Genomic DNA, 13,859 nt, shown 5'->3' on the forward strand with positions numbered 1-13,859 from the left:
GGGAATAATGAAAAAAAAACACCCTTGATGCACAACTTTGTGTGCTTTCAGATGCATAATAAAAGGCTTCAGCTGAAGTCTTTTATTATTTTGAGAGAGAAATTACCTCTTTCTAAAAAAAAAACTACTGTACATTACTTCAGGGGGAGTTGTTATTTCTCACAATGTTTTATACTATCAACAGCTCTCCATTGCTCGTTACCAAGTAAGTTTTTATACTAAACATTACTTTGCGCAATTACCAATAGTGTCCACTGCCTTTAACATGGCCAGAAGAGCGCGGATAAGGGGGCCTAGTCACAACCAATTACCTTAACTGCCTAAGTCAATCGCCTTCACTGTGTTAAGTTGTGAGCAGTTAATTTTCAAAGGCTCAATCGGTTTGCGGAGAGAGTCGTGGTTAGCGTTATGTGAAAGGGACTGACTGATTTGTTCCCTGCATGCGATCACACAGGGGAAATTAATTCACTTGCTTGTTTTTTATTCTCACCGCCGGTACACTGCCTTTGAGATAACCTGCCATTCATAATTAATGTACGAGAAAATAACAATTATGAAGCCAGAAATGTTGATACTCTTTTTGAAATAATTAACCTGAGACTAATAAAGTGGTACAGCAAGGTTTGAATTTACATTGGACTGCAGCAGCCAAATCCTCAAAACTTTATGCAACTGCGTAAGTCCACTTGCGCAACGTTTATGGCGCAATTTGCGCAAGTGGAATAACGCAGTTGCGTAAAATTTTGGCTGTAGGCCTGAGGTCGGTTAATTTTAGCAAGGGGTCAATAAACTCATGTTTTGACAAGTCCAGCTATCGGGCGGGGGTTCTTGAGTTTCTGTTCAAATATTGAATCCAATGCTGTTGAGAAGTGGAAAATGCTCCCCATGTAATACAAATAAGATCAATCTTCTCTTCGTGCACATTCAAACAGTTCAAATGTAAAACTGTGTAGTGTGTAGGCTAAGCTTGGGAGATTTCACGATATTATATACTAGGACTATTATATATTAATTTGGAAACGATTTCGATATCGGTTCGATTTGGTTTTAATCGAAATATCGATATATCGCGATATATCGCGATGTCGATTAAGTATCGCAATGTATTTCCTAGCTGAGACATCTTGCACCCCATAGGTTTGGAGTAAAACCAGAAGAATGGGTCATTATATTACCTCTCTTATGCTATGACTGTCTCTTCTACAACTTTCACTGGGAGTTTGAAGACTGATGATGTCAAATTTAATTAATCGCAATTATATAGAATATCGTGATATATTATCGGCGATATATCGTGAATAAAATAATTCGATATCACCCAAGCTTAGTGTAGGCATTTTTTTTTATCTTCTGTAATTTCAATTCCGGTCTTGTAGGCAAAACACTTGTCCAGGGCCCAATTTCAAAGAGCTGCTAAGCACAAAAACTTGCTTAGCATCAAATTTCTTCCTTGAAAAAAAAACATGATTACCAACAAAATTTCCAGTTGTTGCATATGTCTTGTTGCTGGTATTCAGCTGTTGTTTGTTTATCTTGAAAATCATGTGGAAATTTGGTTGGAAATACTGTTTTTATCAAGGAAGAAATTTCATGCTAAGCAAATGTTTGTGCTTAGCAGCTCTATGAAATTGGGCCCAGTACAAGACCTGCGATTAATTCAATGAAAAAATAAATAAAGGGGGTAATGCACTCTGTCCCTCTGAGTCTAATAAAAATGCAGAGACAAGTTGTGGAAATAGCATTTGCAGGTCTTACAAATCACAGGCACTTATTTATATTGCCCAAATCAAAATACAAGGGAGCCGAACATGAGTAAGACTGAAATCCCTGACAAAACACACACCAAATTTGATGAAATGTTGTCGCCTGTCCATGGATATAAAATATGTTTTCACGATTGAAAACGAGAAGCTGGGATTTACAATTCATTACTCGTCCCCAAACAATGGAATGAACTTGTACTTTCTCTTGCAACCTAAGAAGAGCGGTAAATGTGATGGTGATCATGTTACGTGATTAACGTTTGACCCAGATGGCTTCATTAGGAGAGGTAGCTAAGTGTCTAGGGGACGTAGAGCACCCTCGTGTGGCAACAAATTCCAAATGGTTAGGAGGACGTGAAATCCAATCTGATTGCGTTTTTATTCAAACAGCAAGGATGGTATAGAGTGAGTCAGAGATGTAACACCAAATTGAATAACTTTACCTACATCTCACTCTGATTTGCTGTTATTTAACGGAGGTCTACCGATAAATTCAAGCATAATTGTTGGATGAACAGTTGAGTGGACAGCGACCTACAAATGTATGGAATGCTCAATGTAGATGTAGAAATGAAATAGAATGATCCATTTAGTCACAAATAAATTGAACAAATTTTATATTTTGTTTTACTCCATACAAAAATTTCCTGTAAAGGGTTTTCAGGCATAGCATGGTGAGGCATCATTGTATATTCAGTTTGCGGTAACATGTGTATTTTTGTAATCTTCTTTGCGGTGTAGCTTTGTCTTTGACAACTTGTTATCGCTATTTATTTCACAGTCTGCAGAACAAAACTCAGAATTGCGAATTGTTAATTGCCATTTAAAAGACAAAGATCCACATGCTGCTTCTAATTTGGACAGCGCATTTTTCAACAATAAGCCCTAATTAGTGGCGATTCAACCTAATTGTTCTTTCTAAATGGAGATCAGACAGTATTATTATGACAAATTATGTCAGTGGAGCAATTTTTCACTTCATAATTGAGGGAACAAAAACTTGTCATGTCAAGAAACACCATGGACCATTGAATTGTGAAGGCAGCTGAATACACACAGTATACTGTACAACATAATCACCTAGCGGCCATCATGTACAAATTTCTCTCAATCAACCGTAGATGACAGTGTCTAATACAATGTCTTCCGCTACAGCTAGGGCTAGAACGCGTGCGTCTGCCGATTCTTTAACACCTGCAGACGCGCTGATCTAGCTGTAGCTGTAGCCGAAGTCGCCATTTTCTGACATAGCCTGTGTCACCAAAAATGAGGATAAAAGGTCAAATTAGTCAGGTCCCCCTTTTAAAAAATGGGGATAAGAACTACAATTGTCAATATGTACCTTGGTAACCTGACCAGGATATCTCGCATTTAATAACATGTCTCTGAGATGAACTTTCATTCGATCATTTCTAATGAAATGGAAGTCAAAAGGCAGTGATATAGGTAGGGCATGTTTACCTGACTGATACAAGCACAGAGGCATTGAATTTCGTTGAAGAGGCACATCTGGCAAGGGGCACTTCGAAGAGGAAACCTTAAATTGTTAACGCAAGCACAGGACACCAGGGCATTAGACCTTTATCATGCTGCCTCCATCTCTGTCCTTACTCTATGCTCCATCTTGGTCATGTTCCTTGTGTCGAATAATAGTAATGCATGCTGACAATCATCTTGCAATTAGGAACCAGACTTGTTTGTTCTTCCAGCCTCGGTTTGGTAACATTGATATCAATAGGAGAAATTCAAGATGGCCGCTGCTGTAGTGTAGGTGCTGTGGGTTATTTCTATTTAGTTATTTCGAGGTCTGAATATATGATGCGGCCTCATCTATAGCTTGCGCCATCTCCATGGAATCATTCTACCTCCATGATGGAATCAAGTCTTGTTCACTATTATTTGCACACATGCACGAAATGCATGGTTTGTTTGTCAAAATGACCCTAGGAGACTGCAAATTACCCGCACTGTGAGACCCAAATCTTGCTACTAAAAACCCCCAAAACACTGTACAAACAGAACAGAGAGACCGGTGTATCAACAGGATTCCTACGTCCACATTTTGCATCCAACAAAAATGAACGTTTGTGAATCAATTCATAATGTAGTTTGCTGGATTGATGGATATTATTATAATGAGTATGACCTCATGAACTGCCTCAATAGTAGGCTGAACGGTTTAACAAGGCAATTACTGTACTACCATCTATCTAGTTGTGTAAACTGTGCTGCGTACAATCCCAACATGTACGAATATTGCTGTGTATTTGCAAATAGGTCCAGAGGGAGTAGGCAGTCGCCTGCATAGTGTCCAATTACGCCAGTTACAAGTAATATACCATAGCCCTACAGGGAAAGATGAGAACACATTCCAGGCTGGTTTGAACATGAAAAATATATGATTCTATAAATCATTGATATATTTTTACAGTCACTTTTTTTTACATGAATGAACAGACAGTGTACGTTACACTCAAATCAAAATGTTTTACTTTAACATCAGTTAATGTGAAATTTAGTATTACCAATCTAAAAGAATTTCAAGACAAGAGTTATATTCACATCACATTGATAGGGCGGCCGATATTTGTGTTTAACAAGTTTCAAAATCCCAAGTTTCAAAATTTCATAACGCAGATTTTTTTTTTCTAACAAGAAAATATTGTTCACCACGTTGGCAACAATTTTATGGCGCTGCTTACAACAGAATTATTTGAGATGAAGATGGCGTCCAATGCAAGGAGGGTTACAGTAACTTAGTAACTCACCAAACCTTTAAAGCTATCAGGTGGATTTTACAGTACAGACTAGGCTCAGCAGTAAAAAAAACTATTGCTTAGAAATAGGTTACAAGCCATTAACCTTTAAACCTACAGAAAAAAGGAATTTTTTTTTTTTTTTTATCTAGGCAAAATTTGTTGTTTAATATCAGCATGCAATTCATACATTTCGACAGGCAATTACCGCATCATACATGTAGGCACACAATTTGCACGTATATCAGCCCAATACACTAGCGTGGAGGGAACCCTCACCATTGATTGGTTTGATATTGAGGCCTCTTCTTTATCAACGACAAATTTCCTCATTTGAACGTGTGAGTTTTTTTTCGTCTCCAATTTACAGCGAGTACCGACACTGCTTTTGAATTCTTGCCAAGGGTATTGTTTTATTTAGACTTAATTGGCCCGACAGTACACTGCTAGACTATGATGCAGTTACAGTAACTTAGTAACTCACCAAACCTTTAAAGCTATCAGGTGGATTTTACAGTACAGACTAGGCTCAGCAGTAAAAAAAACTATTGCTTAGCAGAAATAGGTTACAAGCCATTAACCTTTAAACCTACAGAAAAAAGGAATTTTTTTTTTTTTTTATCTAGGCAAAATTTGTTGTTTAATATCAGCATGCAATTCATACATTTCGACAGGCAATTACCGCATCATACATGTAGGCACACAATTTGCACGTATATCAGCCCAATACACTAGCGTGGAGGGAACCCTCACCATTGATTGGTTTGATATTGAGGCCTCTTCTTTATCAACGACAAATTTCCTCATTTGAACATTTGAACGTGTTTTTTTCGTCTCCAATTTACAGCGAGTACCGACACTGCTTTTGAATTCTTGCCAAGGGTATTGTTTTATTTAGACTTAATTGGCCCGACAGTACACTGCTAGACTATGATGTAGTGCAGGTGTGCTAGCCTGTCAGTAGCTAGCTTTGGTTTCTATCACGGGCAAGCATTTCAACGCAGGGAGTAATTTCCTGTTTGGAAAGGCTGCGTTAGTGCTTAGGTAATAAAACAGATGCTATACGACGTAGACGCTTGAATATGTGCGTAACGATCTCTGGTGCAGGGATGACATTGACCAAGGGAATGCATCAGTAATGTGTCTTTTGCTTTTTGATCAACCATGTACGAACTAATTATGTACACAACTCGAATTTTGTAAGTATAGCAGCAAGGGTAACAATAATCAGAATGGTGCAATGCGGTACTGTCTACTGCATTTTAATTTTTTTTAAGATATAAAGACAGGAAACATCTGAACAAATACTCCCTATAAAACTCGCCCCCACCCCGCCATTTTCTTTGTCAGACAGGATCAGTTGCCAAATAATATTCAACTGAAGACAACTGTACAAACTGTTTTACCTGCCACAATTTTATCCAGGCTCAATTGAAAATGGCAAGAAAACACGATTGTTTTACCTCACCCAGTTAAAATGGTATGCAATCTAGGACCGTATCATTACTGTTAGTATGAAGTTTTGATAAATTGGTTTGGCTGGGATACGGCTGAGTAAAAACAAAACTCTTCAATCTCTGACATTTCTTCTACCGCAAATGAAAAGCAAACAACTCGGCATCCAAACTGGAGCGGTGTGATTGAGTTAGGGTGTACTATACAATGATTATTCTTTACTAGAAATGGGGTACGGTTTTCTACATTTAAAAGACAAAGTCCAAAGCCCTGAAGAAGCTCTACAATCTTAAAGTGGCTGCCCCCTGTCCGTACAAATATCCCAAGTAATTATATTATGGCAAATTGAAAAGAATTACAAAAGGCCCCATGGCAATTAGTGTTTTAATTGAAAACACTCAGTTTTTGTCTTCATAAGGTAAGATAAACTAACCTTTACAGTGAAAACATTGTAAAAATGTTCTTTTGGTCTTTGCCTAGTTCTATACAACAGTTTCCAGAAGCATTCTCAACTCCTTTAAAGACACTGGACACTATTGGTAATTGTCAAAGACTAGTCTTCACAGTTGGTGTATCTCAACATGCATAAAATAACAAACCTGTGAGAATTTGAGATCAATCGGTCGTTGAAGCTGCGAGATTTTCAAGAAATTTTAAAAACACTTGCCGCACCATGGTCATACGAAGTTGTGTGCTTTCAGATGCTTGAGTTCGAGACCTCAAATTCTAAACCTGAGGTCTCGAAATCAAATTCATGGAAAATTACTCCTTTCTTGAAAACTACATCACTTCAGAGGGAGCCGTTTCTCACAATGTTTTATACTATGAATCTCTCCCCATTACTCGTTACCAAGTAAGGTTTTATGCTGATATTTATTTTGAGTAATAACCATTAGTGTCCACTGTCTTTAAGCCATGTTTTGTTTTGTGAGAACAATTTTTTACAGAGTGCCTAGTAAGCTTGGGCGATATCACGATATTATCGAATATCGCGATATTAATTTGGAAACGATTTCGATATCGGATGGATTTGGTTTTAATCGAAATATCGATATATCGCGATATATCTCGATAATCACGATATATTGCAATATCGATTAAATATCGCGATGTATTTGCTAGCTGAGACATCTTGCACCCCATAGGTTTGGAGTAAAACCAGAGGAATAGGTCATTAGAACACCTCTGTTAAGCTATGACTGTCTCTTCTACAACTTTCACTTGGAGTTTGAAGACTGATGATGTCAAATTTCATTAATCGCGATTATATCGAATATCGCGATATATTGTCGGCGATATATGGTGAATAAAATAAATCGATATCGCCAAAGCTTAGTGCCTAGCAACATCACTTTCACAGCGGAACGTTAAAAGCAATCTTTACTGTTTGCTTTGCATGTCTAATAAGTAACAGGATTTATTTATCCCACAAAGAGGAATTTAAATTCAACAAATTAAATTCTTTTTTAAATGGTTTGAGAACAGAAGTATCACAGGTAATATCTAAATTAAACAAAATGATATATTGGCACAATATTTTGTCAATCCCTAAAATGTAGTAAATAAATTAGTCATTTTAGAACAGGACTGGAATCCTGTATCCTGTTGCCCTGGGGTTGGTGTTGCCCCCATTTTAAAAAAGGAAATAGCCCTGCCCTCTGAAAGATGAATACAGGCCTGTACAAATACAAGAACAGGACTGGAATCCTGTATCCTGTTGCCCTGGGGTTGGTGTTGCCCCCATTTTAAAAAAGGAAATAGCCCTGCCCTCTGAAAGATGAATACAGGCCTGTACCAATACTTTTATATAAACATAAGGCAGAAAATTTCAGAAAGCACTTAACTGACTAAATAGAAAGAAATATCTGCGTAATAAGCTTTCATAACAACAGTGCTATGAGATGCAAAGAAGAAAAATATAACAATTTTTTCGATAAAATAAATTGACAATAACTCCAGAACAAGAAACACAATTTGCACATGGCTCTGCGTTACAATATATTCCTGCATCTGAAAGTCAGACTTCCAAGGGACACAACTTGTGGTATAATTTCTATGCAACATAATTTAAACCGAGTTTATAATAAACTGAGTACACTAAACTTTATAGAGGATCTACACGCACTGTACATTTTGACAGCAAGCAAAACACAGTACAGACATTTCAAAGACAATTTAGAAGACCGCATGTTGTCGTAACATAATGTGCACATCAGTAAACACTGCGCACCATCATAAAGCCATGCCATGTCACAATTACTGCCGTTAATTTCAAACTCACAGCCAATTATCCATAGACCACCTGCCATTGAAGTTAGATCATCTGTCGTCTGCCTCCGAGTAAAATATCATCGATTTGGAAGAATAATAACCTGGAGATTTTCATCATTAAAACCAGGAAATGAGCTGTTTTCACAGTCAAGAATCATAGATGAGGTGGGCTGGACTCTTCAGGTGATTCATACGTATTTATTAAACTGTGTTTTGTTTTTCTTCACATAGTTTTTTAATTGTTTTGGTGAACAGGTGATTATTTTGTCGGCTTGGTATTTTTAGCTGATGACTTTATTCCTTTCTTTACAGTTTTAATTAGTGACTGTGACCCTTAGAGGCTGTTTTTGAAATCACAGCTCTGGCTTGGGCATTGGCTTAGGCTAAACACTCCTAATTGAAGCTTGTTGGGAGAGCACACCAACTTTATTGTGATGATGGCACCAGGTGAATAGGGTCAATACAGGAAATCTGACTAAAAACTGTAGCAGTTTCATTCTACTACTAAATATAAATTTTGGTTATATTATGTATATTTAGAGGGTTTACCACTTTAGAATTTAACCATTAATTAAATTAATGCCCTGACGATGTTTTAGCTAAACTTTTCAAAACTGTATGAACAGTGGTTGTTTTTGAACAACGTTTGGCCCTCTTTTGGTCGAGGTCCAGACGACAATCCATTTTGTTATACCTCGGTAACAAACTGTGAAGTTTGATTGGTCGAGAACCAATCACGTGACGTGCAACAAAAACGCAAGTTACATGGCTCGGGGGTCGGGTAACATGAAAAGTGATGTACACCGGTGTACGTCACCTTGATCGTTCCTAGTGTTGGTCGATTTCCAGCGCTGTGTACGAAACACCGGCGGGTTTGAGGGAACAGTCTGGAATTGTTTCTTGTTCGTCTGCTTATTAAACAATTAATAATAATTTTCGAAGATAACAACAGAACTTCGAGAAGAGGAATATTTATGTTACCAAGGTCAGGGGGGGGGTAGTTTTCCTTTTTGTACCGAGATTAACTGTATTTGAAAGTGGAAAAGTTTCCGTATGGCGCCACCACTTTTTCATCCAGTATGAAAAAATATAGTATCTAATTTACCTCAATGAGATATCCATTTTTGTAAAAAAGCGTGAAAATGTGGTGGCGCCATGCGGAAAGTTTCTGTATGGCGCCACCACTTTTTCATCCAGTATGAAAAAATATAGTATCTAATTTACCTCAATGAGATATCCCTTTTTGTAAAAATGAGTGATAAAGTGGTGGCGCCAAACGGAAAGTTATCCAAATTAGATACTATAATTATTATTTCATATCGAGTGAAAAAGTGGTGGCGCCATACGGACACTTTTCCCGACAAATTTGCAGTTGGACACGGACACTTTACTCAAATGTATCCTGAACAAGAATTAGCATTCCTACAGTGTTGTACCAATGGAGGTAGAAATAAAAACACATAGCAATCCTAACACCATGTAAACCATCGTTCCTTACCTCCGCCCGCAATCCCGTCTTCTTGTTCATTCTTGTGACATTCATCGTCTTGCTGGCCGAGCGGTTGGAAATCTTTATTCGATGGACGACCACTGTCAGACATCTTGTCTCTTCTCTGTTGTAATTCCATCTCCATAGCATTGACTTTATTATATCATGTCGTTTTAATGTCCAACCCCCTAAAGAACACGGGCAGTGTGTTTGTATACAGAGAGGAAACCTTCGTTAGACCTCTCGCGTGCAACTTTCTTAATTTGCAAGTGAAGCATGCATCAGTCAGTGTGTACCATGTGTACTGTGTACGTAGAATTCTAGAGCAAAATAGCATCCGTTTCGCGTTTGATCGAACGTCTTCTAACTGTCCATCCAGATAATCGCTGCAACTGGAGGAAAAGGTTGCTAACGACCCTCTAGGTTATCATTTCATCTCTGGGTGTACAAATGATCAATTTGTTTGAGATTTTAAAGTACATTACTTTACAAGCTATGCGATTAGCTGTCATCTATTTCCTGAATAACATTGGCCAGAAGATGGCGCGCTACTCGGCGCGCGCAAAAAAAAAAAATCAATTTCGCTGCCTCGCTCGGCGGCTATTTCATTTAAGAACGAGTAGTTGGAAAAAATAATTGGGAAGTGAAAGTGAAGTGGGCGGGGCTATGGGGGACCAAAAGTGGACAATTATTATTCTTATTCCCAAAAGTCTGCTGAAAGAGTGATTTCAACAGATTTTCATAAATTTTGATTTTTACATTAAAATTCTGTTTTTACTCCGTACCAGTTAGGGGGAAAATCAGTCCCTTTAACAACAAAAAAACATTTTCGGCCGTCATAATTATTTTGATTTTGTACATTTTCATCATAGACTGTATAATAATATTATTATAGAAAAATATTTTCCGCCATCAGAAATTTTGATTTTTATATGTCATCATAGACTGTAAAATTCTGTTTTACCCGTTCCAGACTTGGGGGGGGGGGGGGGGGAACAGTCCCTTTTCACACAAAAATAAATTCTGCCGTCAGTAACATTTTCGGCCGTCATAAATTTTGATTTTGTTCATTTTCATCATAGACTGTATAATAATGTTATGTTTTTATTACGTACTACCAGATTTGAAGGAACATACAGTCCCTTATCCCGAAAAATATTTTCCGCCATCAGAAATTTTGATTTTTACATGTCATCATAGACTGTAAAATTCTGTTTTACTCCGTACCAGACTTGGGGGGGGAACAGTCCCTTTTGACACAAAAAAAATCCTGCCATCAGTTGGATTTTTACACCATAGACTGTATTTGAGCAGAAACAAAATTCTGTTTTACTCGACTATACCAGATTTTGGGGAAATTTGTCCACTTTTGGTCCTCCATTCAGATTGAATATTGTGAAGGTCACGTAATGGCTTATAAGAGAAAAAAAAATTCTTTCAAACATAAGAGTATATGCTTACGAACAATAAAACATTTTTTTTAGTAATTGTTTGTCACGATTTATATGTTTAAAAAATATATAAAGTTGTTTGGGGGGCTGACTCCGCCTACCCCTTTTGTGACGTCAATCGAGGCAGACGTTGCCTGCAATGCGTATAGTAAACACACGTGCAAAATACATGTACGTCCAAGTCGTGAGTTGGTACATTTCAAAAAGTGTTTTTCTGCATTCAGCAGCAATACACCTGGTCGGCATTTTTTTTTTTTTTAAACGTACAAACTCACGACTTGGTCCGTACATGTACTTTGCAATTGTGTTTACTCTACGCATTACAGGCAAAGTCTGCCTCGATTGACGTCACGAACAGCGCCCTCTCGGGTCGGGGGCTACTCTTAAATTTATAAATAACATAAGAACTGATTTTTTAAAACCTTAGTTAACTGTTTATTCACATTCCACTCATCAAAACACATATATCAGTGACACAAGCTTTATTTTGAAAAAAAATATCACTTCCAGGTGACTTTAAGTATTTCATACCGCCCACTCCTGCAAGCCCAATCGACCCCCTATTATTTTTAGCAAAAATGGTGTGTGTGTGAAACGTCAACCCCCTGTTATGCATTACCATTCTGTGGTAAGATTGTTCTAAACAATGTGTTTACTCAGGTTTTATTCAGAGTTTATCCACTTATTCAGGTTTGATTAAGATTTTATTCGGGTTATTCAAATTTGATTCCAGGTGTATTCAGGTTTTTTTTAAAGGTTTTATTCAGTATTTTACAGATGATTTTATTCCAGGTTTTAATTGTTCATCAGGCTTTATTTTAGGTTTTATTTGGGTTTTATTAAGATTTTATTTGGGTTTTACAGGTTTTATTCTAGGTCAGGTTTTATTCAGATTTTATTCCACTTTCTCGGGTTTTATTCAGATTGTATTCAGGTTATATTTAGGTTTTACAGGTTTCATTTCAGGTCAGGTTATATTTAGGTTTTACAGGTTTTATTCCAGGTCAGGTTTTATTTCGGTTTTATTCAGATTTTTCCAGGTTTTCTCAAATTGTATTCATATTTTTTTTCAAGTTTTATTCAGGTTTCAATTTATGGTTTAATTCATTTCCACCCATTTTTTCAGGTTTTAAAAGCGTCGTGCTGTAAATTATGATACATTATCATAAATCAAACGAAAATGAAACTTTTCAAGAAGATGAAAATAATATTTTCATCTATCTTGAAAAATTGAAAACATTATTATTACTATTTTTTGCCCTGGAGCGGCGGGGACAGATTTCCCTAGCCCCGCATCTATCGATCCCACGTGTATCTTATTGAGCGCCCTCTATTGGCGACAGAACTTTTCACCATTCTGATCTTGCACGCGCATGAGCATTGCATACAAAATAGTGCTCAGAGACACTGACGTAGTTTTTGTGTTGTGTCTGACGCATAGTCTGACGACAGTTGTTTACATGATTAAAATGAAAACGGGGAAACTTTCTGTATGATTTTGATCAAACAGGTATGTCCAAAAGTCACTCTAGAGCACATTAGTAATGCTGGTCGTCTGAAGTAGATTGAGCCTTGAATATTGACAACGCGACAATTGTTTGAAACTTTTACAGTTTGTTTGGTGACACATCAGGTTTCTCCATCTTACCGTACCGTACAGGGCGTTCAGAGTCTCGCCGAGTTTCTCCAGTCAGTGAACGGGTCGCAAGTGGACAATGTTGGTGTTGTAGACCGGTCTGGGATCGCGACAGCTGTTTATTTTGGAGTGATTATTTTTGTCGTGTAGCAATGAATCCCCTCAGTGGATCTAGAGACAGTGTTTTTAGAGATGATGGCCAACCACCTGCCAGGGTTGAGGGATGGATTAAAGTTATTGGTAAGTTTTTGTTAATTTGTATGGCTGCTGTCATTAAATAAATAATAACCACTGCGGTGACATTCACACGTCTGCAAGAAATGCAGTTGAAAACTTAATAGGTAATTCATTAGTAGGCCCACATTTGTTGTTTTCTTTGAGCAAACATGAACTTGAAGAAGAGAAAACTGATCATGATAATCTTGATATGATTAAATGTGGTAGCGTAATTAAACTGTCAAATGAGATAACGAGCAGAATTTTAATATGGCAAAAAGTACACTAAGTTTACTATCCAACAACCCATCCATTGTTTATTTTAGTAACATACCCTTTTTAAAATGGTCATCATTTTCAAGGTGGTTGCACTCAAGTTATTTCTCACAAGATCGTGACTTCCTCATCCTGTCTATCAAAATAACTGTCTGCTTGCCTTGTGTTATAAATAGTCAAGTGTCCACTTATGGTTTCAGCATATAAACTAGGCCTATATATTTATAACTAGAGACTTCACATAACCACATTATCAAACAAAATAATAATTGACAAGTTTTACTTTAAAACTAAGTGAACAGGGCCCAGTTTCATAAAGCCTGTCAGCACCAAAAACTTGCTAAGCACAGAAAAGTAGACCTATTAGAAAAGGTTTACTGGACAAAATTACGTTGCTGTGACTCGAGGTGCCCCACTACATTTTGCTATCAAATTTGTCAAGCATTTTTGTGTGCTTTTAAACAGCTTTCTGGATGCTACACAAGAAGCTTATTTTGCTTGGCCTTGTTACAACAATAGCAAGATGGTGAGGCAAATGAGACAAAA

The 13,859-nt window shown here is 37.3% G+C and overlaps 2 protein-coding genes across 4 annotated transcripts in view; one reads left to right on the forward strand and one right to left on the reverse strand.

The window, feature by feature from the left end:
• LOC139947925 (mechanosensory protein 2-like) overlaps nt 1–10,245 on the reverse strand; it is an 85,758-nt gene extending 75,513 nt beyond the window's left edge. Inside the window, exon 1 of the mRNA XM_071945783.1 lies at nt 9,744–10,245. Within this exon, the coding sequence (XP_071801884.1) occupies nt 9,744–9,879 (136 nt within the window). The 5' untranslated portion in view covers nt 9,880–10,245. The remainder of the gene's footprint in view (nt 1–9,743) is intronic.
• Nucleotides 10,246–12,621: 2,376 nt separating this feature from the next.
• The window catches only part of LOC139947966 (uncharacterized), a 134,440-nt gene continuing 133,202 nt past the window's right edge, over nt 12,622–13,859 (forward strand). For all 3 annotated transcript variants that reach the window (XM_071945858.1, XM_071945859.1, XM_071945860.1), the window contains exon 1: nt 12,622–13,061. In XM_071945858.1, the coding sequence (XP_071801959.1) occupies nt 12,974–13,061 (88 nt within the window). In that variant the 5' untranslated portion in view covers nt 12,622–12,973. The remainder of the gene's footprint in view (nt 13,062–13,859) is intronic.

The sequence above is a fragment of the Asterias amurensis genome, chromosome 15, assembly GCF_032118995.1.
Source record: "Asterias amurensis chromosome 15, ASM3211899v1".
Taxonomy (NCBI): domain Eukaryota; kingdom Metazoa; phylum Echinodermata; class Asteroidea; order Forcipulatida; family Asteriidae; genus Asterias; species Asterias amurensis.